The sequence below is a fragment of the Dromaius novaehollandiae genome, chromosome 14 (assembly GCF_036370855.1).
Source record: "Dromaius novaehollandiae isolate bDroNov1 chromosome 14, bDroNov1.hap1, whole genome shotgun sequence".
Lineage (NCBI taxonomy): Eukaryota > Metazoa > Chordata > Aves > Casuariiformes > Dromaiidae > Dromaius > Dromaius novaehollandiae.
Genome location: NC_088111.1, coordinates 1265784 through 1290142, shown reverse-complemented (window position 1 = coordinate 1290142; position 24359 = coordinate 1265784). Strand labels below are relative to the sequence as shown.

Genomic DNA, 24359 nt, shown 5'->3' with positions numbered 1-24359 from the left:
GCGGGGCCCCTGCCCTCCCGCCGCGTCCCCTGCGCCGTTGAGGACGCTGCCGCTGCCCTGGCGGGGCCGGACCCGCCGCTCGCAGGTGTGCCGTAGCCCCGGCGAGGCCCTTCCCGAGGGGGACTCATCCCCCTCCATTCGGGATGGACGTGTGCGTGAAGCGCCGGGCGCTCCCAGACCAGCTCCTAGCCGCTGCTGCGTGAAGCGCTGCAGGTCCGAGTGCGCTTCCGCGTTCCCGAACGGGGGTAAGGAAAGGAGCCGAAGCTTTTCCTCGGGCTCTGGGCGAGCGCTCACGGGGCGCCGGGCCGCTGGTCCTGGACGTGAACGCTGCACGGCCTGGGGAGAGCGAGGGGCTGCTGCGCAGTGCTGCGATGCCTTTTGTCCTGACCCCTCCTAAGACTCGTGGCTGAGTTTCCCGTTGGTCCCCGCTTGAATTTCCGCGATTTCTTGGGGCGTGTGTGTTTGCTGCTCCTCGGCGCTCCAGCTCCAGGCGGCACAAGGCAGTGCCCTCGAGCGCGCTGCCGCCTGCTCCCCGGGCTCCTTGGCCCCCGGAGAGGACGCCCGGCGCTGCGCTGGCTTCAACAAGTGCTGACGAAGGGCTGCACCGAAGAGGCGAGCGCGGCTTTGCATGTTTGCAACAGCCTGGGGGCACGGGAGCTGCCCTGCTCCGTGTCCTTGCTAAAGCAGACTGCTCTGTGCCCGTTCTGGGCTGCGCTCGCTGCTCCGTGGACGCTGAGTACCGCTGCGGGAGCAGCCTTGGAAACCGCTGCCTCGAAGCTGCCCCGTAAGGGGGGTCACGCGTGTGCCGTGGGATGGGCGATGGCCTGGGCCTGGGCCTGGGCCTGGGCCTGGGCCTGGGCGGGCAGCGCTCCGCTCTCCTGCAGCTTCGCTTCCAGGGGAGTTTAGCCAGGCTCTCCTGGTGCAGAGGTACCGCTTGTTGGCTTTCCTGCCGGGGCTGAGGTGCTCTCTGGTCCCACGGAGCGCAGTGTGGTTTAGGCACAGTTCAGTAAGCCCAGTTCTATTTCCACTTCTCATCAGGCAATTAGTCAAGATATACTGTCTTCTTGCTCTCTTGGTCTCTTTTTTTTTTTGTTTGTTTTGTTTCCCCCCCAGGCACTTTGCCTGTGACTATTGCTTTCCTCGCTAAAGGCTTTCTTCTCCACAGGGATTTCTGCTAATTAGAGTGAATTGGTAGCTACTGAACCTTAAAAATCAGTTATTGGAGGGGAAAAGGAAATGCAATGGAGATGCCAGCCCAGGAGAGGTTAGTGCATCCCAAATACCCTGGTCCTGCGGGCCGTTGGCCTGTAACGCTGCCTCACAAACCCCAAGGCCGGAGTCGGCCGCCGTGATGCTGGCTTAGCACGTCGGCCGCGTTTGGAGCAGGCAGTGGGCGGTTTGCTCCTGGGCCCGGGTGATCGACGTGCTCAGCCCGTGCTGTGGCAGCTCTAAAATCAGCCTTGCAGCGTGCAATTTCCCTGCAGCACGCTGCTATTAAACGCACGGTGACGAGCGGGGGGAGAGGTCTCCCTCCCTTGCATGGGAGGCCGCCGGTGTGCTGGGGTTCCTCTGTGTCTGCAGCCTGAGTCAGGGGGAGCGAGGAGGAGGAGGAGGAGGAGGCGGCAGGGGGATGAACACGGGCTGCGGCAGGCGCGCGACCTCGGGGGGCTCTGAATCACCCTCGGAGGCACCAGCTGTATCGGCAATTTGGGCTCTGGACTGCTCATCTTTTAAATAGCATTGAAGTTGTGTGCCTAAAATAATGCGTGTGAATAAGCTCCCTCCCCTCCTCCTCCTCCTCCTGCTCCTCCTCTCCCCTCGCCCTGCCGAAGGGTCCCGGTGGCCTCACCGGAAGGTTTTGCGGACCGCCCGGGGCACCTTCCCGCGCGAGCCGAGCCGCCGCAGCGCCCCGCGCCCTCGGCCGAGGATGACGGAGGTCAGTAGCGCCCGGAGCTGGCTGGAACGTGCTGAGCCGAGCTGGTTCAGGGCCTTTCAGGTTGCCTCGAATTGCTCTCGGCAGGCGGGAGGGTGCCGGGGAGGTCCAGCCGGCAGGACGGATGCTGGGAACACGCAGGTGCCGTTCCCAGCTCAGGCTCTCCGGGACAACCTCTCTACGGAGCGGCTGCGGCGTCAGTGGCCTTTCCTCTGAACGGCACCTATGTGCCAAGGGCTGCAGGACTCTGCGAAGGGTGAGGTGACCCCGAGATGGGGACAGCAGCACCCACGTCAGGCCGGAGGACACAAGCGTGCAGGGTCTGTGCTGCGCGTGGGACAAGCAGGTCTTCTAATGGTGGCCCGGGCGGGAGCTGCTGCCCTCTGCGCATGGCTTGCAGGGAATACATGGGGGTATGAGCGTCTCTCTCTCCGTGGTCCGGACTTCGGTTTGCACCAGAGAGAGACAGTCGAGCTCTGTGCGGTGGAGCAGTGGCAAAGTCTGCGCGCGTGCGTGTGTGTGTGCGTGTGCGTGTGTGTGTGTGTGTGCGTGCGTGCATGCACACGAACGGCTTAACCCCGCTGCCCTTGCCGCTGCAGGCTCGTCCGGGCCGGGTGGTTCGGGGGTGTGAAGGTGCCCGAGAGGGAAGAGGTGGCTTCCCACGGGGCAACCTTATGCCTTTGGTTTTCCTGGGTGGTTTCCCTCCCTCCCTCCCTCGGGTGTTGCTGCTCCAAAGCAGGAGCCTGACATAATGAGGCAAGGGAGACTGAAGAAAGCACAGGGAAATGGAGCAAGAGCAACAAAAGGTGACATTTTACTCCCCTCCGCCCCCACGTGAAAGTGCCTCCTAATTGAGCTGGGTCGCCCAGGCAAGCTAACAAGCTCCTCTGTGCGCACACGTGTCCAGGTTCCTCCGCGCAGGGCCAAAATTAAGCACGTAGATAGGGCAGCAGAGCTCCCTGCCGCCATCGGTCCCGTTACCGTCCGCCCTGGGCTCCCGGGGCGTGCGTCCGCGGTGCCCCTCGCTGTGCAGCAGCTGCGTCGGAGGTTTCGCGGTGACCTTTCCTGCTAAGTACCATCACGCTGTGAGATTCCTTCCAGCCCTGCAGGTTTAGCTCTGGCACTGCCGCCTGCTCTCTGATCTCTCCCTCGTCTGAAACTCGTAAAGAAAATGGCAGCAGCCAGACCCGCTTGCAAGCCCAGCAGCCTGCAGACCTCATTCAGGCTGCAAGATACGTACAGGTCTCTATATATTTTATATATATGTGTGTGTATGTATAAATGTGTATATATATACATCTCCATGTCAGCGTGTGTCTTCAGTGAGCGCCGTGCACCGCCGCGCGCTCCAGCGAGTCCGGGCGAGGATCCGCGCGCTTCCCGCCGTGCAAAGGGGCTGAAACCCGCCTGGCTCCGGCCGCTGGGTTCTGCTCTGCCTGTTGCAGACCTGCACGGCCACGGATCCACCCGAGCGGCTGGGGCCTCCCGGGAGCGCCGTGCTGCTGCGCCGTGCCGGGCCCTTCCCGCGGTGCCGGCGGGCGCTCCGGCGCGTGGTGCACGGCTCGCAGGTGGCGGAGCCGCAAACAGCGGTTCCTGCTGTGATGCAAAAATAGCAGAAAGGTGCCGCGAAGGCGGCTGCAGCAGAGGGAGCTGGAAGGAAGGATCCCGAAACGCTGCAACCACTTAACCTTGCTCAAGGAAAACGAGGCTTGGCGGGGGGAGAGCTTGGAAAGCTGCGATCTGAATGGCACCTCCCGGGCTCTGCTCGCGCCCCGGGCTGCCTCCCGCCCGGGCACCGCTTGCGCGTCCTCGCTCGGGGAGCAGCTCGCCGCGGGCAGGGAGGGCAGCAGCCGCCCGGGAGGGGCTTCGCCTGGCTCCGTGCAGGCTGATGCGCTGCCTCCTCCCCGCCGTCCTCTCCAAACCGGAGCAAGGGGAAGTGGGGAGCGTCTGACGTCCTGGTCCCCATCGCGGTGTGCACCCCTCGGGCAGGCGGGAGCTGGTTACCAGCGATTTTCCTTCCCCGCGTTTCATCCTGCCTCGCGGCCGTCCGGCAAACTGTAGCTTACCCGTGGGCAGCCTCCGCCTGAGAAGGGAAAGGCCTAAATTATAACTAAATGGTCACATTTTGAGAGGCACCGCTTGATGCCAGGGCAAGATCAGATTATCTGCTGCCTGCCATTGCCGCTGGCTGGGGCCGGGTCGGAACTGCCGCCGCGGCTCGTTCAGCAGGCAGGTAGAGGCTGCCCAGCTGCTGCTAGTTAATTTTTAATACCTTATTTCTGAAAACGAAGGGAGGAAGGCAGATGCTTGGGATTTAGAACAGGGAACGAAACTGGCCCTTTTGTAGCTGGATTTTTATGCCGTTTGGCAAAAGCCTCCAGGAGACCAGCTCTGGTTTTCACCCCTGGGCAGCCGTGAGCTGGGACCGTGGGGGATGCACACGGGGCAAACTTTGGTCCTTCTGCCCTGGGAATCAGGTTTCTTACAGCAATCTAATTCCTGAAGAGCTTTGGACTGGGAGATGAAAAACTACTACAGCAAATAGCAGTGCCCTGTCTGCTGAGGACATGGGCTTCATTTTGAACTGATGCAAAGCCTGAGTTTTCCTCCGCTCTGTTGCTGTTAATAACCACGGCGTGAATCCAGAGCGACCTATAATTATGTCAAATGCTGACAGGATCTAGGTTGTAACAATTTTAGCTATGCTTTTTTTTTCTTATGTAAGTGCAGCAATCTGGTAAGTGTCTTTCCCTTCGCAAGTATTAAAATCCAATTAAATCCTGCAGAAAGAATGAGTTTAATTTACTGCGTTTGTTTAAACCTTGCAGCGTTCCTCATTACGACGGGCCACGTGACGCTTGCTGGGCTGGCAGCCGCGTCCTCGGCGTCGGCAGGGGCAGAGCAGAGCGGTGGCTGCTGTGGCCGCAGCTGCGGATAAGAGGAGCTGCAATTCCAGCCGCCTGCCAGGCTGGTCTGGGGCTTTTCCATCTGTCTGGCTGCTGTTTTCCTCCCCAGAACAGCTGTATTCGGGATTCCTGGCGACAGAGCCCACCAAGAAAAAGTGTTATATAAAAGCAAACAAAACATCTAACCTTGGCCCTTGATCTCTCTCTGCGTCTTTTAGTGCTTCCTAGTTACTTGAGAGTCAAGAAAAAACTTTTTTGCATCCTATACAGTGCTTATGGTATACAGATGTTTAATTTTAAGCACCTGAGTAATTCTGCTGACTTAAATGAAACTATTGTGTGTTTAAAGCTAAGTATATGTTTAAGTGCTTTATGGAAGAGTAGCTTGTGTGTGTATCCAACATATAACTTTTGGGGGAAGCTGATATTTTACACTTTTGAGAGCATAAGAAAATAACTGGAGAGCAGAGAAATGTCAAAGTCTTTTTCTGTTACCATTACGTAGCCCTACTTTGGAACAGTTTTGTTTGATCTGCTCGTGTTTGAACCTCCTTGAACAGAATGTGTGTGTACGTTTAACCTTGCAGAAGCCTACCAAATGTGAATCTTCTGCCCAGGAAAGGAGGACTAATTATACAGAGATGATAAGGTCTTTAAGTAAAAATTAATTGCCTCATACAACAGAGAATGAAGCTCTAAATAGAAATGCTGGTGCTGGAGACACTGGGGCTGTTGCTGCCTTCATTGTAGATTGCTTTTAAGTCATCACTGGAATATTTTATTATTATTATTGTTGTCGTTGTTATTTTTTTATGACTGAAGGCGTTATGGTCAGTCTATGTTTTGGGCAATGGCCTCGCTGAGGACAGTCTGTTTTGCAGGACTGGCTAGCTGTAAGCCAGTAAGTCATGCAAGAAATGGAGTGAGAGCTGCAGGAAGGCAATGGCTTGAAAAGCTTCAGCGGGACAGAGATGGGAGCACACTGAGTTTGGTAACAAAGTTCGGAGGGTGGGATAAATGCTCTGCAGATAGCAGGTGTTAGGAGAAATTGGAAGCAATTGTTTAGCTGCTTTAACTCTTGAGTGGGATGGCCAGGCACATCAGGGCAGATGTTTTGGGGCAGAAACAAATGCTGCTGGTTCTAGTTATGTTTATTGAGTCAGGTTCTCTGCTGTCCATCCCCAAAGTCAAAAGCGGTGAGCTGTTTTGGAGAGCATGGTCGGCCAAAGCAGACCATTTTCCAGTATTAAACTCTTCTAATGTTTGTTATGAGCTCTGACACTCCTGAGCTTTCCTGTTTGCAAGAGGCAGAGTGAACATGACCATTCAAGCTGAAGTTTTCTGAAATGTAGCAAGGTCTTCAGGAACTGAAATCAGGCATGTATAATGTAGTGCAGTTGGAAAACCTAATTATAGTTGGAGCTATTAGTAGAATGCATAATTATTTAAATTGTAGACAAAATAATCATTAAAATGACCTTCTTTGCATTATCCTGTTAAAGGTCAGCTAATCAAGATGCATCAATAAATATCCGAGTTGCTCTAGGAAGGTAGCAGGCTGGTGTAGCTTCATTTTCATGCATTTAACTTTTGCATTTAATTTTTTCCAGCATTTGCAGCTGTACTGTAAGGCAGTAATGCTATCATGGTGCTGCTTTTGGTATTTCCATGCTCTCTGTTTGCTGGAGGCGGAATCGTTTTCTTTGTCTCGAATGCCTCCTTTCTTGAAAAGCTCTAGAACTGTGTGTTTGTACTGAAGAAAATAGCGTTGATGTCACTCTCTCTTAGAACAAGAGGGAAATTTCCTAGAGGATGTGTTAGTGCTATGGATCATACAAGTATTTTTGGAGTCAAAAGCTGTCTTTGCAGCAAGTCAGCACGTACTCCTTCTCCCGCATGTGCCTGTCCCTTTCTGCATGGCGTCACCCGTCCCGGACGGACGCTCGCGGCAGCACGCAGGGAGGATAGCTCTGCTTCAGCAAAGCCTACGGCCTGTGCTGCATAGCAGGCACCGCAGCAGCAGTCCCGACAGCGTGGTCGGATGCCTTGCTGTCCTCAGAGCCCTAACAGAGCCGTGTGAGGCTGCTCGAGCAGGCAAGAGCGCGTGTTCCAGGACGTGAGAGGTGGCAACGTAGTCTGGTTTGTTCTCTGGAGCCTTTGGGCAAGCGTGGGGCGGTGACCATTCCCAGCGCGGTTCCAGAAGCAGAACAAATAAACGCACCGTTTGGGCTTTCTGAAAATTAGCAGCTGCTTCGAGCTGCTGCCTTTCCGGGTGTCTCTCGGTGAGAAGCCCCTCTCGTCCCTGCGTGCAGCGCGGCGCCGGGGTTCTCAGCAGGATCCGCGTGTGCTGGGTGCAGGTCCGGTTCGCAGCTCGCTCCCCTGCGGCTCTAGCTGTGCCGGGCAGAGCAGGGCCTTCCCGAAGGCTCCGTTACGCACCCCGTTACCTAGCTCCTGCCTCGGAGCCCGGGAGCCCGGATCTCCCACGACAGCCGTATACCTCCGGGACGCCGGGTGCCTGGTGCACGCGCAGCTCTGCAGAGCCTTGCTGACACTTGCTGCTTGCTCCCGTCTTGCTAATTAACTTCTCCAGGTCTGGTTGCCTACCATCTGCCGCTTGTGCCAGTGCCCGCGCTGGCTCCTGCCGCGTGCTGTGCCGGAGAGACAGCCGGCCGCTCCTGCGGGATGAAGATGTACCCGCGCTGCTGCATCCCAGCACCTTCTGGAGCAGGGCGGCTTCCCCGGCTCATCCGGAGCTCGTTCCTTTCACCTGCCAGGTTCGCACGCACCTTAAGCCCTATAGTTGGAAAGCTGTTCTCTCTCTCCCTCCCCCGCGCTGCGAGCGTGCAATAGACGTATCTGTCTTGTGTCTTTAGAGCTGGTGCGTCTGCCGAGTTTGCGTCCTCCCTTGCCTCCCTGCTCGGGTGCGGGCTGGAGAGCTGCGCTGGGTCCGCACCCGACCGGCGGCTCGGGGGCCCGCTGGCGGGACGGGGGGCTGCGGAGCAGGGCCCGGGGGCGAGGGGCGGGTGGGAAGGTCTCCGCGCGCCGCGTCTACGGGGTCGAGGAGGCGGCTGCAAGGGATGGGAGCGTGCGCAGAGGCGCCTGGAAGCCCCGTTCTTACCGAAAGTTTGCACGGTGGTGAAACGGCTGGAGACTCTCAGGGCGCGTGCAAGGCAACGCGTGCCTCCAGGCCAGGCTGAGCTGCTAACGCCGTTCGGGGGCAACGCTGGGTCCCCTTTTCCTGCTGTTCAGCGGTGAAGTGTGTTATTTTATTCAGTGTTGGCAGAAGCAGGAGAAGAAGAGCTGTCCTCTCTCCTTCTGCAGCCGTCTGACTAGTAGATGGGATTGCATGTCCATAAAAACCCGCCAGCGGGCTGGAAGCCGTCGGGGATTGCTGTCGAGGGCAGGCTTCGTCCGTGGCCGCGTGTGACGTGAGAGACGTGGTGGCACGGTGTCCCGGCTGCGATGCCTGTGCCCCAAACCGTGCCGCCTTGCCGCCACAGGAGCTGTGTTTTCCTCTGAGACACCCAGCTTTCTTTCAGTGGGGTCCTTTAACGTTAGACACGATTGACGGTTGCTCTTACCTTTGAAGCAAAGCCGTGTTGCTCTCGTTTAATTGCTCCTTAGTTTCCTTGCTGGTCCTTGGAGCTGCTTCTCTCCGAGGCGCTTCCCAGCCCCGTGGAAGTCCTCCTTTGCCTGAAGGTTTTCCAGCCGGCGCAGTCGTCGTGGGGGTGTGCAGGGCTCCCTTGGGCTGTTTCCCCACTCGCTCTCCCTGCCGAGGCGACGCTACGGTAGAGCGTTACCCAAGGTTGGGCAGGGTCACGGCTGCACGGGGAACGTGTGACCTTTATGTCGGATTATAGCATTGCTTTTTTATTAACTTGGAGAATTACTTAAGGGAAAGGATTTGGGACAACAGGAAGCGTCCTTGAAATGGGAAATGTAACTAAGACGGGAAAAGCGAGTAAATCAGCATTGAAGGATCACGCTGTTCTCCTGCACTGAAAACGCGTAACCAACTTGGGATTCAGGGCAGGTAGCAGCTGACGGCGGTGGCTGTTCGGTTCGCGGGGCCGGCTGCGGCAGAGCCGCTCCTGCCCTGGGGCTGGTTTTGCAGGTGACCCCCCGATCCCGCTGGGTAAATTTTGCTGGTGAACGTTAGGACCGAAGGGCTGTGAACAGAAGCAAAGCAGGTCTGTAGCCGTTCAGCGATCCGCCCTTGCACGGTGATGGGCTCGTGCCCGTTCCCGGACCGAGCAGATGGAGGAAGCAGCGTGGCCATGGCACTGCCTCCGCGAGGGACTTTCCCAGAGGAAATGTGAGAGCAAAATGCAGCAGTCTGATTTTTTTTTTAAAAGTCCATTGGATGCATTTCATTAGGTGCAAGATAATGACAGCTGACTGTCCGCATTAGCTTTGCTATTGTGTTGCTTAAAGTGCTGTAAAATTTGCTTTAAAATAGTCTCTTCACAAATGAACTGTATTAATTCTTCTTCAGAAGAGATAATTTGAGGCTTTCTCTGCTATGGGAGAGGGAAAGTGTGGATGCATGATTTTGATGCCAACTTCTGTGGCTGTTCTGTAGAGTCCAGCAAATCTCGAAGGTTCGAGAGATGAGAGTGGCCTCGGCCCTCGGCGTGCTGCGGGGCTGCCGGCTGCCCCGAGGGCTGGGGGACGGCTTCGGCGAGGGACAAACGCTGCGGGCATGGCACGGGGCCGCTGCCCTTGCCGGGACGCGCTTGGCACGGGACGCAGCCGGAGCGGGACGCGGTGCCGCTCCGCTCGCCCTGCGCTGCTCGCCCGGTCTCCTCGCTGCCGTCCGGGTCTGCCGTAGCGTCGCCTCGGCAGGGAGAGCGAGTGGGGATCTGGCTGCTGGGAGCTGCCAATACGTCGTCAGTGTGATCGGTGCTGCACGTCAGTGGTGAACAGAGGCTCCGGCGTCGGCACGTCTGTCGGAGGCCCGTGGGAAAGCGGAATTGCGTGGATACGGGCGTTCAGCAGCGCAGGGTGACGTGGCCCTGGAGAAGGTGGCGGGGACTGCTGAGCCCCAGCCTAAATGCAGTGCACGCAGCGACGGCGTGCGTCTCCCCGCGCGCCGCGAGAGGCTGGGGCAAGCTAAGGCAAGAGCAGCAGGCAGTGTGTGCGGGTCCCGTGCAGGGCTGCAGGGCTGCAAGGCTGCAGGGCTTCCTCTGCGGATCGGCGATGCCACGCTGCGATGGCCCGTCAGGCCGGGAAACCCGCTGTCGAGTCAGACGCAGAAGCCAGCCTCCTCTGCCTGGCAGGGACGTGCAGGGGACCAGGTCAGAGTCAGCGTTTGCTCCTCTCGTCCCCTGGCTAACGCTTCGGCTCACTCATTTCAGCTCCCGTCCTCAGGACGTGCATGCGTCCCTCCTCGCGGTGACAGGTCTGCAGCAGCTCTGCCCGTGAAGGTCTGAGCCTCTCAGTGCAGTAAAACGCTCTTAATGGCAGTTTTCAGTTCTGCTCCAAACAGCTTTTTGTGTTCTGTTCTGTAGGAGACCATTCCGCTCTGGTAGGATGGAAGAAAGAGCAGATTTGCTTTTCTTGGCAAACTTCTTTTTAACCATTCTCATTTTATGTCTCTCAGCATCTGCATAAGCAGTGATCTAGTCATCTCTGTCTCTGCAGTACAAAAATAGTCTCTTTGTGCAAAGACTTCAGCCTTGTTCAGAAGTGAAATCCAGAATTTCCAGAGTTTCTGGCATCTTCTAAAGCAACAGTCGAGATGGAACAGGTCCTCCTGCTCCCTTGTATTGAAAGAAACGACTGTACCGTCACCAAGCCCGGGCTCCTCCATCACCCTCGCGCCGCTCTGGGCTCCGGCTCTCCCGTGTTGCTCCGGCCCTCGGCTGCCTCTGGGTGCCGGGTCTCCCCAGAACAGACCCTCTGGGGCTCCCAGCAGCAGGCGAGGCCTGAACCGCCGCCTCCGAGCGGAGGATCCCTCCTGGCCGGGAGGTGCCCGGCGAGGTGGCTCCAGGCGGCTGCAGCGTCCCGGAGCTGCCGCTCGCGGGGCGCTGGGTCCCTGGCCCTCCTCGTTCCCTGCACCGCTTCTCTCTGGGTAGCTCCAGCAATGTCAGTTTTAATTGCTTTAAACTCCTTTAAAGGATTAAGCCTAGGATAGAGGTAGAGCAACCTGCCCAGGCTGCTTGCAGGCAGCTGGAGGGCTCCCGCAGGTCCGGTGCGGGGAGATGCTGCGCTGCTGCCTGCGTCCGCGCTGCGAGGGTCCCCCCGGCCCGCGCCGTGTCCCAACTCTGCAGGACGCGCGCTGCGTGTTCGGTGTCCAGCTGGTGACCGCAGACCTGCGCCCTCCCAGGACCATGGCAGAAGGCTCCTCGTTTTCCCATGTGCCTTGTCCCCGATGCTCTGCGCCGTTTCTGCATGTGTTCCCCGGCATCCTCGGTCCAGCACGGAGCACCGGGGAGCCGGGCGCCTCGAGCCGCCCAGGCACCAGCCTGGCTCGGCTTCTCCGGGTTATGCAACGCGGTTCCGGCTCAGCACACAGCACGGCTTCTCCAAGGGGTGCTAGCAGCAGTCCCTGGGCTTGACACGTGCTGCGAACGGATGAATGAGACTTTTAATACTCTGGGGATGCAAATATCCCTTTAATGAGCAATTGCATCTTCCTGACACAGTGCTTCCCGTGTAGCGTCCCCAGCATTGTCTCCCTGGAAAGTCTCCCGAAACGTGACCTCGGCCAGCGTTTGCTCTGGTGCCGAGTCTGTCTGCACGGCTTCCTGCATCGGGGTGCAGGCGGGGAGGAGCGGGACCCGCGCTGTCGTGGAGCGCGCCGACACGTACGCAGAGGACAGGTCGATCTGGGGAGCGGAGGGGTCTGCATTGCTCCTTTAGCTGGTCTTGACATTTGGACTCGTAAGCGCTGCCCCTCGCCCTGGTGCATTTGGCTGTCAGTCGGTCCCAGGAGATACGGAGGTGTGTAGTTGGTTCATGCCAGTTAAAGGGCTCCTTGTTGTACAGGGCAAAGCTGATTACGGAGCTAGTCCTGAGCTGCTGTGCAAACCGAGTTCAGATTAGAGAATCAAACCGGGTAACTTTCTGATGGCTTAGAGCATTTCTTCTGCAAGGGTTTGGCTAAACCTGTAAGCCTCTTTACAAGGTGCATGGATTTGTTAGTGTGGTGTCCTCACTCATGCTCGCCGGTTCCTTGGTGCCGTACGGAGTCCAGCTCATAACTCCCGGGCCGCGGTCTGCCCGCGGGACGGCCGGGCTGCAGCCTCTGCAGGCTGCGTGGTGGCCGCAGCTCCCGGCCGTGGCTCGTGCGTCACCAGCGCTTCTCTCACCCCGCTGCTGGCCCTGGGGGCAGCTCTGGCGGTGACCGAGCTGGGGCAGGACGCAGGCTCTAAAGCCCCAGCGCGAAGAGCGTGCTGGTGAGACAAGCTCCTTGAACTTTCAGGTTTTCACATTGGGGAAATTTCCCTCCACCTCCCTCTTTCAGCCTAAAATCCACATTTAACTCTGCTCTCTCATGTCTCTGTGGAATGCAAAAGGCTTTCAAAAGTACGGCATTACTTAATGAACTGTCTTTTTGGTAGCTTGAGGTTTCCAGAAGACAGGTTAATTGTTAACCCTCATCCTCTCAGGCTTCTCATTATCCAGCTGACAAACGCACTGCTAGAAGGAGGCATCTTGCGAGATGGAGTGTTGTGAAAGAATGCAGAGAATATTAACGCGATTAACTGAAAGCTTTAATGCGGTAACGCTGGGAAAAATAATGTAAGGGGAAGGCAGCTAAACCTAGCTATGTTCTGACTCCACTCTTTATTTATTTAGCTTACAGTGCCCTGGAAAGGTGTCTTTCCTAATGCCTGGGCACCTTTCCAGACCATTAAAAAGCTAGTCGGCTCAAATGGCTGAGCCAGGAGCTATGCCTCATCCCTAACCTTTAAACAATTAACCCGAGATGAAGCTAAGCCAGCCGCTACTTGGCATTGGCTTCAGCCCTTGCTTCAGCCCTGCTTCCAGGATCTCAGGAGAGAGATTTTGGAAACTGAACCCTACTCAAGTTAAAAGCGAGGCTTGCCGAGAGCTCCTGGTCTTCAAGGTCCCTCCTTATGGCAGAGCAGCGAGGAGGTAAGGCGGGGAGGTCATCAGGCTGTGCCGGGCTCGGAGCAGCCAGGAATTGCGGCTTTGAAAGCCAAGGACCGCTGAGGGTAGCGCAGGCTGAGCTGGGAGGCTGGGGCTGCAGCAGCAGTGTGGACGTGCTGCTCAACTGCCCAGCCCGGAGCAAAGCACAAAGCCCCGGGGAACTGCGCTGAAAGCCAGCTGAGCATCTGGAGGTTGGGAGGCCACCACTGGTAGCCCGAGCTCATAACAAGTAGGTTTTTAGGGTGCTGTTGAAACTAAGCCAGATGTTACACCCCTCTGCTGTTTTTGGTGACCTCTGGAGCAAGTGTCACTGATTTTTCTTCTTGCTACAATGGCAGAAGAGCAGTGGGACTGGAGGAAGGAGAAGGGAGACAGGGTTGCCCACCTTCTGTTGACACAGCACAAATAGGATGCAATCGCTGCTACCAGCAAGGTCTGGCACAAACTAGATTTGGGATTCCTGAGGAACGTTAGCCAGCAAGGTCTGTTGGGCTTTTGGGATTGCTCTTTGTAGCTGTGTCCAAGTACCTGGTCCCAGGGGGTCGGACCCAGGTGCATCCGTTGCTCAGCCCAAGTGTGCGGCCCTGGAGCTGCTCGTGGCTCGTAAAGCTGCCTGCCAGCAAGCCGCTGCGTGGGGGATGCCGCAGCGCGTTCCCTCCTCTTCAGCCCTGCCCTCTAGGTTCCTGCCCGTGTCTCGTGACCGTTTGTGTCCCTCTGCTCTCCCCAGGTCGGCTGGGAGTGCTGTGCATCCCGGGAGCATCCCCCGGCCTCCTCGCCTTGCCCGGGTGCTCCTGTCCCCCGGCCTCCTCGCTTCGGGCTCTGCATCCACGCTGGAGCACGGCCGCCCTCCTGACCGCGGCGTGCAGCCCCCTCGCTCTGCCCGCAGCCCTTCCTGGCTCGCGGCCGCGTCTCCGGCCCCCGGGGCTTCTCCCTCGGCTGGGCAGGGCAGTCAGCGCGCGCTGCTGCCCAGGCTCTGCCTTCGCTGCCGCAGCTTCCTGCAGTAACCGCAGGAACTCAAACGGACGCTTTCCTCACCGGTTTGAGTCCAGAAGGAGTCATGCTGTTCCGTCCCACCTCCTGCATAACACAGACCCAGAGGCGCCTTAGAGCTACCCCGCATCGAGCCGAACAGCTGAGCCTTGATCGGGGCTTCCAGAATTGTGTTGTCTTGCCTGGAATTTATTAAGAAATACCAAGTCCTGCCTCGGTAGGCTGCTCCAATGGTTCATCTATCCCCTTCTGAGAAACCATTGTGTTTCTTGTTTGAATTGATTTGGCTTTAATTTCCGTAGAGTCTTGTCAGAAGTTAAGAGCTCGGGTTGCAATGCTGTCCGTGCACAACTGCAGACGGTGTCGGGAAGAAGCGGGGCTCTCCCAGCACGCTGCAAACTGTGCGGCTGCAATGAAGTCTGCAGTCGGTTTTAAGAAAGCTCAGAATATTAGAAGTAGACCTTCAGCAGCTTGTTTCCCTAGGAGCAGGCTGCGAAGTGGTTGGCATCAGAGCGCGAAGATGATTGTTGGGTATGGAAATCGTGGGTATTTTTTCCTGTCTTACCCCGCTCGGTTGACGTGGAACTTGAGTAGGGTCCAGGCCTTATGTTGGTTTTCTACATACCAGTTTCACCTGGTGTTTTCTATGCTAAGACCAAGTCGAAAACAATAAATCCCCAAACAAACCAATGCCTTCCTCTCTTATTGCTACAGCAACACATGGAGCAATAAAGCTGGATCTCGGCGACTGTTGGACGAGGTCCACAGCAGTCGGTGGCAGTTTGCTGAAGTCCATTAACTGTACCTCCAAAGCCAGCTGGCATGCGAAATGCAAAGGATGTTGGTTCCCTGCCAATATTTGATGCAAGTTTATAATCTTTGTCTTTTATTTTCCTCTTAGGATCCTCGGAGCAAACACAAATTCAAAATCCACACGTATTCCAGTCCCACCTTCTGCGACCACTGCGGCTCGTTGCTGTACGGGCTCATCCACCAGGGGATGAAATGCGACAGTAAGTGTTGCAACCGGTGGCCGTTGCTGCGGGAAAGGAAGCAGAACGAGTGACGGGCGGCTTGGCACGCTCGCTGGGGCGAGAGAGAGCCTGCCGGGTGGCCGCAGCACGCGCAGAGCCCGGGCGGAGGCTCCCAGCCCGCCTGGGACGTGGCGAAGGCTTCTCCTCTTCGGCTGCCGGCCAGCCGCTGGCACGCCGTGCTGCGAGGCTCCCTGGTGCCCCAAGGACCGGGCACGAGCAGGCACGTCCCTGCTCGGGTGGGAGTGACCCCCCCAGGGCAGAGCTCCTGGGCGGCGATGGACACCAGGCTGGGACGGGAGCCGTGGGGATGCTGCCTGCATCTCCCAGCGCAGCTTCCCCGCAGCTCTCGCAGCCCCGGCTCCGACTGACGCCGTGCGGGTGCCTGCCGTCGGCTGCGGTCCCGGCCCGGCCTCTCTAGAAAGCAGAAGCCTGTCCCCGGGTGCAGGAGCAGCGGGGGGAATTGTTATACGGGAGTGGATGGAGGAAGAGGAGGAGATGGAGAGAGATCAGTTATTTTCCAAATTAATCTGGTGCATCCCTGTTTAAACCGACTGTGAATATACAGCGTCTGCTTACGCCGTCTGCGGGGAGCAGCACGCGCCGGTGCTCGCCATGTGCTGGCTTTCTCATAAATATAGAAGCTTGCTGACTGTTATGGGAACAGTGTATTCATTATCACCTTTAAAATGTTACCGAGAGGAAATGAATTTGTTTAAAGTGTATCTAAAGGTAAAAACATGGAGGGGGTTGGTGCCCCTCCTTAGGCCCTGGTGAATCCAGCTGGACTCCTGGCATTGCACCACGGGCGTTATGGGAGAGGGGTCTGAGCAGTCATTAAAATTCCGAGTAATTAGAGCAAGGGCTAAAAGCCCTGTCATCCCTTTAGGCAAGATCCTGCACCCGAAATGCTGGTCCCTGTGTCTGTGCAGGGCCCTGCTGGAGCCCCAGGCCTCCAGCTCAGCGTGAGGGCCCATTTGCTGTATGTTTACCCCAGAATCCCCCGCAAACGCGCTCTGCTAAAAGAAGGCCAGATTCCTCCTCCTGATCCGCTCTGAACGTCCGTGTGAGCTGTGATGGACATGCTGGAAGGTGCTGAGTGAATCTTCCTTTTTCTCCACCTCTGCAGCCTGCATGATGAACGTGCACAAGCGCTGCGTGATGAACGTCCCCAGTCTATGCGGAACGGACCACACCGAGCGTCGGGGCCGGATATACATCAGGGCTGACATCGAAAAAGACGTTCTAACCGTTGTAGGTAGGTGTGTGACTACAACACTACACAAAGGGTCTTCTCGTTCCCGCGTGTGCCCATAGGGACGGCAGAGCCGGGTCACAGCAGAGGCCCGACTCCTCCAGCGTCCGCGGCCTGGCTGTGGTCAGGAGCGGTGCCCGGTGGGGCAGAAGGATGCTCTGAGCCTTCTCCAGACCACGTTCCTCATCTCCGGCAGTCAGTGGCTCAGGGGTTTCTAGAGCCACGGTGATATCTATATTAAATAGCCCTTGCTAGATTTTTTCAATCACAAATTTTTCTAATTGCTTGTTGAATCACGTAAAACTCCAGTACCTGCAGCATCCCGGGAAGGGAGGGCAGAAAGCTTTCCAGTTTCACTGTGCTGCGTGAAAAAGACTATTTGCTTTGCGCTGTCCATGTGAGAGCGAACGCTTGTTCCTATGGATCTTTCTGTGCCTTCAGTGGTAGCTGGACCCATACAGGTCTTGGTCTGCGCTTAGGACAGTCCTTTTGTCTGGCCACTTCAGCTTTGCAACCTTCTTCCGCCGATTTAAGAGAACGGAAGAAGCAGAGCGCGGCGAGCCGAGCTGGGCGGCTCTCGGTGATGATGCGCGTGCCGGGGGCGAGCGAGCCCATCGCGCCGGATGAATCCCGAGCGCCGTGCTCGGGCACTGCCGGGAGAAGCGTGGAGTGCCAGTGCCCTCTCGTGGCGCCTGCCCGCGGGAGACGTGCACGCGCGGCCGTTGGGGAGGGTGGAAGAGGAGCGCTTGCAGTCGGATGATTAGACACCTCCATCCGCAGAGGCTCCCCGTAAGCCATAGATGTCCCAGTATCCCGAATGCCGTCTCTGGGGAAAAAGCCCTTGTCCCAGATCCCGGCTTCCTCTTGTCTTACCTTGAGAACTTGTCTGTCCTCGCTTTGTGGCGGGGGAAAGGGTTACACCTTCTCAAAAGGCTTTTGCCACCCAATTTTGGGTTCCCAGGACGTGTCGCTTCCCACCCCGACTCATAAGCGTCTCTTAAAACATGAGCCGTATTCTTGCAAAGCCCTTGTGTCCTCTGCGGAGAGATCAGGTCGAAGCTTGGACTTCTCGGGTCAGGGCTGGTGGCAGATGCCTTGTCGCGCTGATGAGCGGCCGAGCGTGCGGAGGGGAGGGGATCCTCTGCAGCGGGCGAGGGTGCAGCTTGCCGAGCAGATGGGGTTTTCCTTGCAAAGACCGAGCCCGGTGCTGGGCTGGCAAGGAGAGCTCTGCCCGGGGCTGCTGCTCTGCTCGGGGAGATGCTGGGGGTCGCGGGCAGCTCGGGGTGGGGACGGCCTCTGCGGGGGGGCCGCGTGGCTGTGAAAGCTTATTCCCAGGATGAGTCAAGACTGTGGGGCCTGAAATACCACCTACCTGCCCCAAAAGGTCAGCCTCGCTGCCGAGCGGGCCCCTGTGTGTCACGCTGGTGACCTCGGCAGCGAGGGCCGGCCCCTTCCACGTCGCCCTGCCAGCTTTTGCTGGCTCTTTCCGGAGAAGCCTGGTCTCCGGCGTCCTGTGCGGTGGCTCAGCTTGTGGCGGGAGATGCGGATGCACCACCGTGTCCGTGGGGTTGGCTTTAATTGGGTTAATTTTGGACGGGCCTGAGAATGGCCTGGCGGTGACACGGGTGACCTCGGCCTTGCAGAAGAGGACGTTTGGGTGCGTTTTGAGCGCGCTGTGCAAGCGCAGAGGAGCGCAGGGCTCTGCCGGCACCACCGCGTAACACGGGGTTTGCGTCATCCGAAATGCTCTGAAGGAGCGTTGGGTGTGTGACGATGGGTCTGTGGAAGATGGTGATAGATATTAATTGGGAATAGGTTAGATAATGGCTGCAGGAATGAGGCGAGGTGAGGAAAAACAGGTTTTACGACGAGACACACTGAATCCCACCTGTTTATCTAAGAGACGCCCTAGTCCTGGTTCAGAAAGCTCTGCAAGGGGAAGCGTGTGCGAGGGCAGGGGCTGGCGGTCTGGCCAGCGAGGCACAGTGAGGTGCTGCGGGTGCCTGCTGAGATGGGCAGTGCGGCAGAAATAAGTCAGGTTTTTCAGCTGTGCCTAAGGAGATTTTTTGCATGGCTTCAGAAAGAGGCAGCCCGAAGCTGCTGGCTGGCGTGGTCTGACCGTGCCAGGCAGAAGGGCCGATGACGTGAGTGCAGCAGCCCTTCCAGCCCACGGCGCTGTCAGAAGCGTCTTCGGGAAGAACATCAAGCTTTGGAAATACCAGTGGAAATTTGGAAAGGGTATGTTTTGTTTGTCTTACAGGAGAATTGCAGTGAAATGCACAGCGTTTTCTTTGACACGAGCGTTACTCTCCAGGTGCCTTCCGTCGGGGGAGAGGCAGGGCTGGTGGCTCGCCTCCCAGCGCAGCGCGGCGCAGGGCCGGGGCGGGTGGGCACGCAGAGCCCGCGTCCCACCGCCGCAGAGGCGTCTTGGCAGCCGAGCGCCGTCCGCCTTGCTGCGAAGGCAGGGGAGAAACTCCCGGCGCCGCTTTGTGCAGCTGGATTTTCTTTTCTTCCTTCAGCTGGGCTTGAAAGGCTGTTTTATTTCTGGCCCTTTATGGAGGTGTTGGTGAAAACATGTCATCTGTTGGCTCTTCCAGAAAAGCAGGGAAAAGTGCTGTGCTCTCCGCTTCTGCTGCATAGCTGATGAGGGAGTGGGAGCGCTGCGGGAGAGGAGAGGCTTGGTGCACTCATCTGCGGGCCCTGAGCGTCCCCCGCCCCTCCGGCAGCTGCGGGCCTGGGGGGCTCCTCTTCTTCACCCTTTGGAGGGGAGGCAGAAACGCCCGCGCAGACCCCCAGCGAGCTCGGCCGGCCGGCACCTGGGGGGCGAAGCGAGCGGCTGGCGTGCAGACCCCGGGTGGGCTCGGCGCCTCGCTGCCCGCTCGCTCGGGCTCGGCAGGGATTTGCATCCCCCCGCAGCTGCGTGCTCCGCAGAGGCACAGCCTCCCCGTAACCAGCGCGTTGGTATTGCCGGGTTTTGGCTGGGAGATTCTGGAAAACTGGCCAGTTTTAGTAGAGGCAGCACAAAGCAGGACGGAGGGCGGTCTGGGATCGCGAGCGGCCGGAGCCCCCGTGCAGAGCTGCCTGGGGGGTCCCGTCCGGCAGCAATCCTCGGGGAGGAGCAGAGCCTGTTTCACCTGTGCGGAAAATCCACGCGTGTTTCTTGAGTGTTTTGTGCTGCCCTTCGTTCCGACGCGTCCCTGTGCCCCGAAACGCCCTGTCTGAGGTCCGTGCAAAAAGCCGGCGTGAGGGTTTTGGCTCTGCGCAGCCCCGCGCCTGCGGCCGGGGCCAAACCCGGCCCTGGGGAGGTCCTGGCCCTCTTGGTGATGCCTGTGCAGACGCAGCCACGTCCAGGGCGACGAGGGTCCGTGCCGCTGACCGGACGGGCCAAAAAGGCCACCGGTTTCCCACGACGTGCCGTGGGAACAGCCGGAGCACGGCTCCTCCAGGGAACCGGAGCTCCAGCACGGGGCACAGGCAGAGCTATGAGTTGTGCTGGAAACTCTCGCCTGCAATGAACCTCGCCTGGAAAACGCCCTGCACGCGTCCGCTGCGCGTCCCGAGCGCGTGGCCTCAGCCAGGAGCCGGCTCTGGCGCCCGGGGACGGGGACGCGGTGGCTTGGGCCGCGCGGAGAGCTGGACGCTAGATGTCAGCACGTGCCGTGCGCCGGCTCCGGAGGTTCAATCCTGGCTCCGCGGCGGGGAGCAGCTGTGGCGGCGCGTGTCCCCCGCCGGGCCGGGCTGCCGGGGAGCCGAGGGCAGCGCCGAGCGCGGAGCAGCCCGGGGAGCGGCGGTGACTCGCGCCCCGAGCCCGGAGCGTGGCTGCGGCTGGGCCAGGGCCCGGCATGTCCCGTCCCCGGGATTGCAGGGGGAAATCCCGGCGGCCTTCCCTGCCCGCCAGCGGAACCGTTGGGCGCTGATCCCGTGGGGATGGGGCACCGTTGGGCGGTGATCCCGCAGGGATGGGGGCACCGTTGGGCAGTGATCCCGCGGGGATGGGGCACCTTTTGGGCGGTGATCCCACGGGGATGGGGGCACCTCTGGGTGGTGATCCCACAGGGATGGGGGCACCTTTTGGGCGGTGATCCCGCAGGGATGGGGGCACCGTTGGGCGGTGATCCCGCAGGGATGGGGGCACCATTAGGCGGTGATCCCGCAGGGATGGGGGCACCGTTGGGCAGTGATCCCGCGGGGATGGGGGCACCGTTGGGCGGTGATCCCGCAGGGATGGGGGCACCTTTTGGGCGGTGATCCCGCAGGGATGGGGGCACCTCTGGGCGGTGATCCCACGGGGATGGGGCACCGTTGGGCGGTGATCCCGCGGGGATGGGGCACCGTTGGGCGGTGATCCCGCAGGGATGGGGGCACCTTTTGGGCAGTGATCCCGCGGGGATGGGGGCACCTTTTGGGCGGTGATCCCACAGGGATGGGGGCACCTTTTGGGCGGTGATCCCGCAGGGATGGGGGCACCTCTGGGCGGTGATCCCGCGGGGATGGGGGCACCATTGGGCGGTGATCCCGCGGGGATGGGGGCACCTTTTGGGTGGTGATCCCGCGGGGATGGGGGCACCATTGGGCGGTGATCCCGCAGGGATGGAGATGGCCGGCGGGAATGAAGGGCGGCACTGTGAAGCCTGGCGAGCGCGGGGGGGAGCAGGGAAGGAGGAGGTGGTTTTGCAGAGCGAGACGGTCTGGTCCCTGCCCCGACTAAAAAATGCTTTTAGGTAGCATGTTTTGCTTTTTTCCTCTGTGTTCCTCCGAATCCTTCTCTTTGTAGGGATAACCTTTCCTTCCCAGCGGAAAGCACAGCTTTTCGGTTAAACAGATTGCGGTGTTTGACTTGAAATGACTTGTTCGTTTAACCAGTGAGCAAACAAATGGAACTCTTTGAGCCCCCTTTTTAAAGAAGACCTTGACTTGCCCCAGCCTGAGGAGGTCCCTTGCTCTCGGCACCGAGGCTGCTGTTGGCGCTGGCTGCTGCTGCCGCTGTCGTGGATACCCGCGAGCTTCATCTCACAAAATGAAAATTAATAAGAGAAAATATTTTTAAACTTAACGCAAACTCGCACTGTGAAAGTCGCTGCTTCAAGGTGTAGTTTTCGCCACGAGACTTGGTGAGTCGTAGAGAAGGGACGGGTGTTCTGCCCGGGGTCGTGCCGAGTTTCCTTCGAGCCGGGGCTGTGTTCCCGTTTTGCTTTTTTGCAGCCCCTGGCTTGGTGAGGTCCTGCCTGCAGCCCGGCCTGCCAGACGCTAAGATTGCAAAAGTTATAGTAATAATTTGAGAAAAACCTTAACTTCAATGTTTTAACCCATTCTCAGCTCTGAAGAACTGGGATGGGACTTAGAGCAGCAGGGTGGGAGACCGGCGAGTGCATCCGCGTCCGCCGCCGATGCTGGAGCAGTCCTACGGCACTTGGGTAGCAGAGGCAGGGCACCGAAATCCAGTAGCCGAAACGCCAGATTTCTCAAAATCCACAAAATACGCCTAGGCAGCCCCCGGTGGGCCCTGGGTCAGGCTTGGCTTGCATCGACCCTGCGTGATTTCGTAAAACAGTGGTGTTCTCCCCGGCCGGGCCCTGCTCCGAGAGCGTGCTCTTGGCATGAGCACCCTCCCTTGGGAGGTGGTGACGCGCGGTCCGCACGCGGCGGAGGCGGCTGCGAGCGTGGGCACCCGCGCGGCCCCCGGGGCCGGGCACCGTCGTGCCACCCGCCGCGTCCTGCCGCCTCGAGCGTGGCCCCGTGCGGGGTCCCGGCGGGCTCCTCTCCGGGCGCAGGTTCGCTCCTGCTTCGCGCTGGTGGCTCGCGGTCGCGGACGCATCCCGCGCAGCGTCGTGGGGGGCGGCAGGCTTTGGCTCAACGCCCGATCATACAAGATGGATTTGAGCAGAAGTAGAAATGCGTTTGAATGTCCAGCGTTTCTGTGCGTTTAGGCTGGCTGGAGTTTAAAGCACTTCTCTGCAGCGTCGCAAAGACCAGGCCTGGGAATGGATGCATGCGACTGGAAAACGTGTCTTCTCGCAGGTGTGTTAAACCACAAGCAGCTGGCTAGAATTGGCGAATGGTGTTAGCAGCTCTGCTTGCTAAATGCGTTATTTTAAATTATGAAAAAGCCTTCTTGCAGCAGTCAGTGCTGTGCCAAATCAGCATCAGTAGCTGGTCCCTGCCCTGTCAGTTCACAACGTCCTCTAAAGCCACCGACCTGAGCCCCAAACCCTCCCACCCTCCATCTCCTCAGCGCTGGGCAGAGCCGTTCGGGGAGAGCTGCGGGAGATAAATCTCTCCAGCGCTCCCTTATACCAGTAGCAATATTTTGCTAATGCATTAGTTGGAATTTTCTTCCCGTTGAGAAGGACCGCTGCAAGTCGCCTGGAATTTTCCAGCTGAAGCTTTGAGAACCTGGGGAAGTTAAACACGTGGCGCTAGGCAGCTCGGGAGCATCCGGAGATGACGGGAACGGCAGCGGCCGGGAAGCGGCTGCTCCGCTGCGCTCCGGGCTGGCGACGGCCCCGTTCGGTTCGCGTCTCCTTTAACGGCAAAACGAGATCCCTGTTTCTCTCACCCACCATATAAACCACGGCAAACTCGCGCTCGCGGCTTCGTCGTGCTAAGTAGGTAGCGTGGGTTGGATTGATCTGGCTTGAACTGCTTGATGAAATAGAAGTGACTCTTTGGGCCTGGTAAACAAAGTGTTTCAGTACCTAGAAGGGTTTTATAAGAGTTGCAGATTTGCCAAAGCAAATTAAGCTCTTAATTCTCTTTGAAGGTCACTTGAAGATGCTTAAGTGACTTGGGCAGGTTTTACCCCAATCGCTTAGCGAACGTGGCCCTTTACGCCCAGCAGGTCTAGATACTCGCTGTCATCCCATTCTCAGAGCTTGTTCTAGCCCCTTGATTTGCCTTAAATATCGAGGGAGGATCCCCTGGAGCAGGTCAGCGTTGCTCTGTGTCCGCGGGTCCGATCTCGTTAGCTCTGAGGGCGGTAACGTAACGGAAGGACCCTGGGGTCGGTGTTAACATGCAGTTTGCTCTGAAGAAAACACAAAGAAAGAGACTTGCAAACGCGGCGTGGCTGCGGCGTGGTGCCGGGATGCCGCCGAGCAGGAGCGATGCGGTGGGTGTGCTTAGACGCGTTGCCTAACGCGGAAGGCAGAAGTGATGGAGTGAGACAGGGCGTCGTCTGGCTGATGTTGGACGGGAGCAAATGTGCGGTCACAGCCTGTGTTCTGCCCTGGGCTTTGATCAAGTGTCTGATTAGGGGGAAAAGACTGCTGAATAAAGCGGGAAATTGTAGCAAATTAAAATGTCATCAAGGCGTTGCACGTTTGTGCTTCCATAATAGAAACGCTTCCCAGTGCAGATTATTTCGAGTCTGTCGCATTAAGAGACATGAATATTTGAGTCTGGGGAACAGAGGAGTGAGAGAATACGAAGCCTCGCGGTCCATGGCCCTTCCCTCCGGGAAGGTTTCCCGGTCCGAGCGGCAGCCCGGGGCTCGGAGCTGGTGCCCCTCGCTGTGCCCGCAGAGCCGGCACGGGCCGCTGCGCCGGGGCCTCCCCGTTTACCGAGCTGATGAAGTAAAACATTGACCAAAGCTGAAACCAATTATGCTGTGATTAGAAAAACGAGCTGGAAGTGCGCTAATTAATAATCACCAGCCCAGGAAGATGCAGCCGTAATGAGCCCTGTGCTTTTTCTATTATATAAGCATGTGCAAATGTATTCTTCTGCAGAGTATTAATTAAACGTTTCAGCGCGCGAGGGTGTTAATCCGCGGGCCAGGCGCTCGCTGGGATGCGGCGGCTCCGAGGCGGGGACGGCGAGCGCTGCGGTCAGCGTGGAGCCTGCCCCTGCCCAAAATCCCGCCCCAGAAGAGGTGCGAAATCGCGGGAACCAGATGCATTTCGTGTGTTTTGCTGGCTGAGGCCACGGTGGTGCGATGGGTCTGGGACGGGCTGCCGGGCTCCGACCTTCTCGTAGCAAGTGGGGCTTTCGGGAGCCTTTCCTGGGCGCTGGGAAGCGGCTTTGGCTGCTCCAGGAGTGCGGTGACGGCCCTGCTTCCACCCGCGCGGGTGAGGGGCTGGCAGCCGGGATAAGTTGTCTCTAAGAGCCGGGTGGGAGCAGGTTTTGTT

The 24359-nt window shown here is 58.5% G+C and overlaps 1 protein-coding gene across 2 annotated transcripts in view; it reads left to right on the top strand.

Moving 5' to 3' along the window:
• The window catches only part of PRKCB (protein kinase C beta), a 134277-nt gene that overhangs the window by 57925 nt on the left and 51993 nt on the right, over positions 1-24359 (top strand). For both annotated transcript variants that reach the window (XM_064520015.1, XM_064520014.1), the window contains exons 4-5: positions 14849-14960; positions 16108-16236. In XM_064520015.1, the coding sequence (XP_064376085.1) occupies positions 14849-14960; positions 16108-16236 (241 nt within the window). The remainder of the gene's footprint in view (positions 1-14848; positions 14961-16107; positions 16237-24359) is intronic.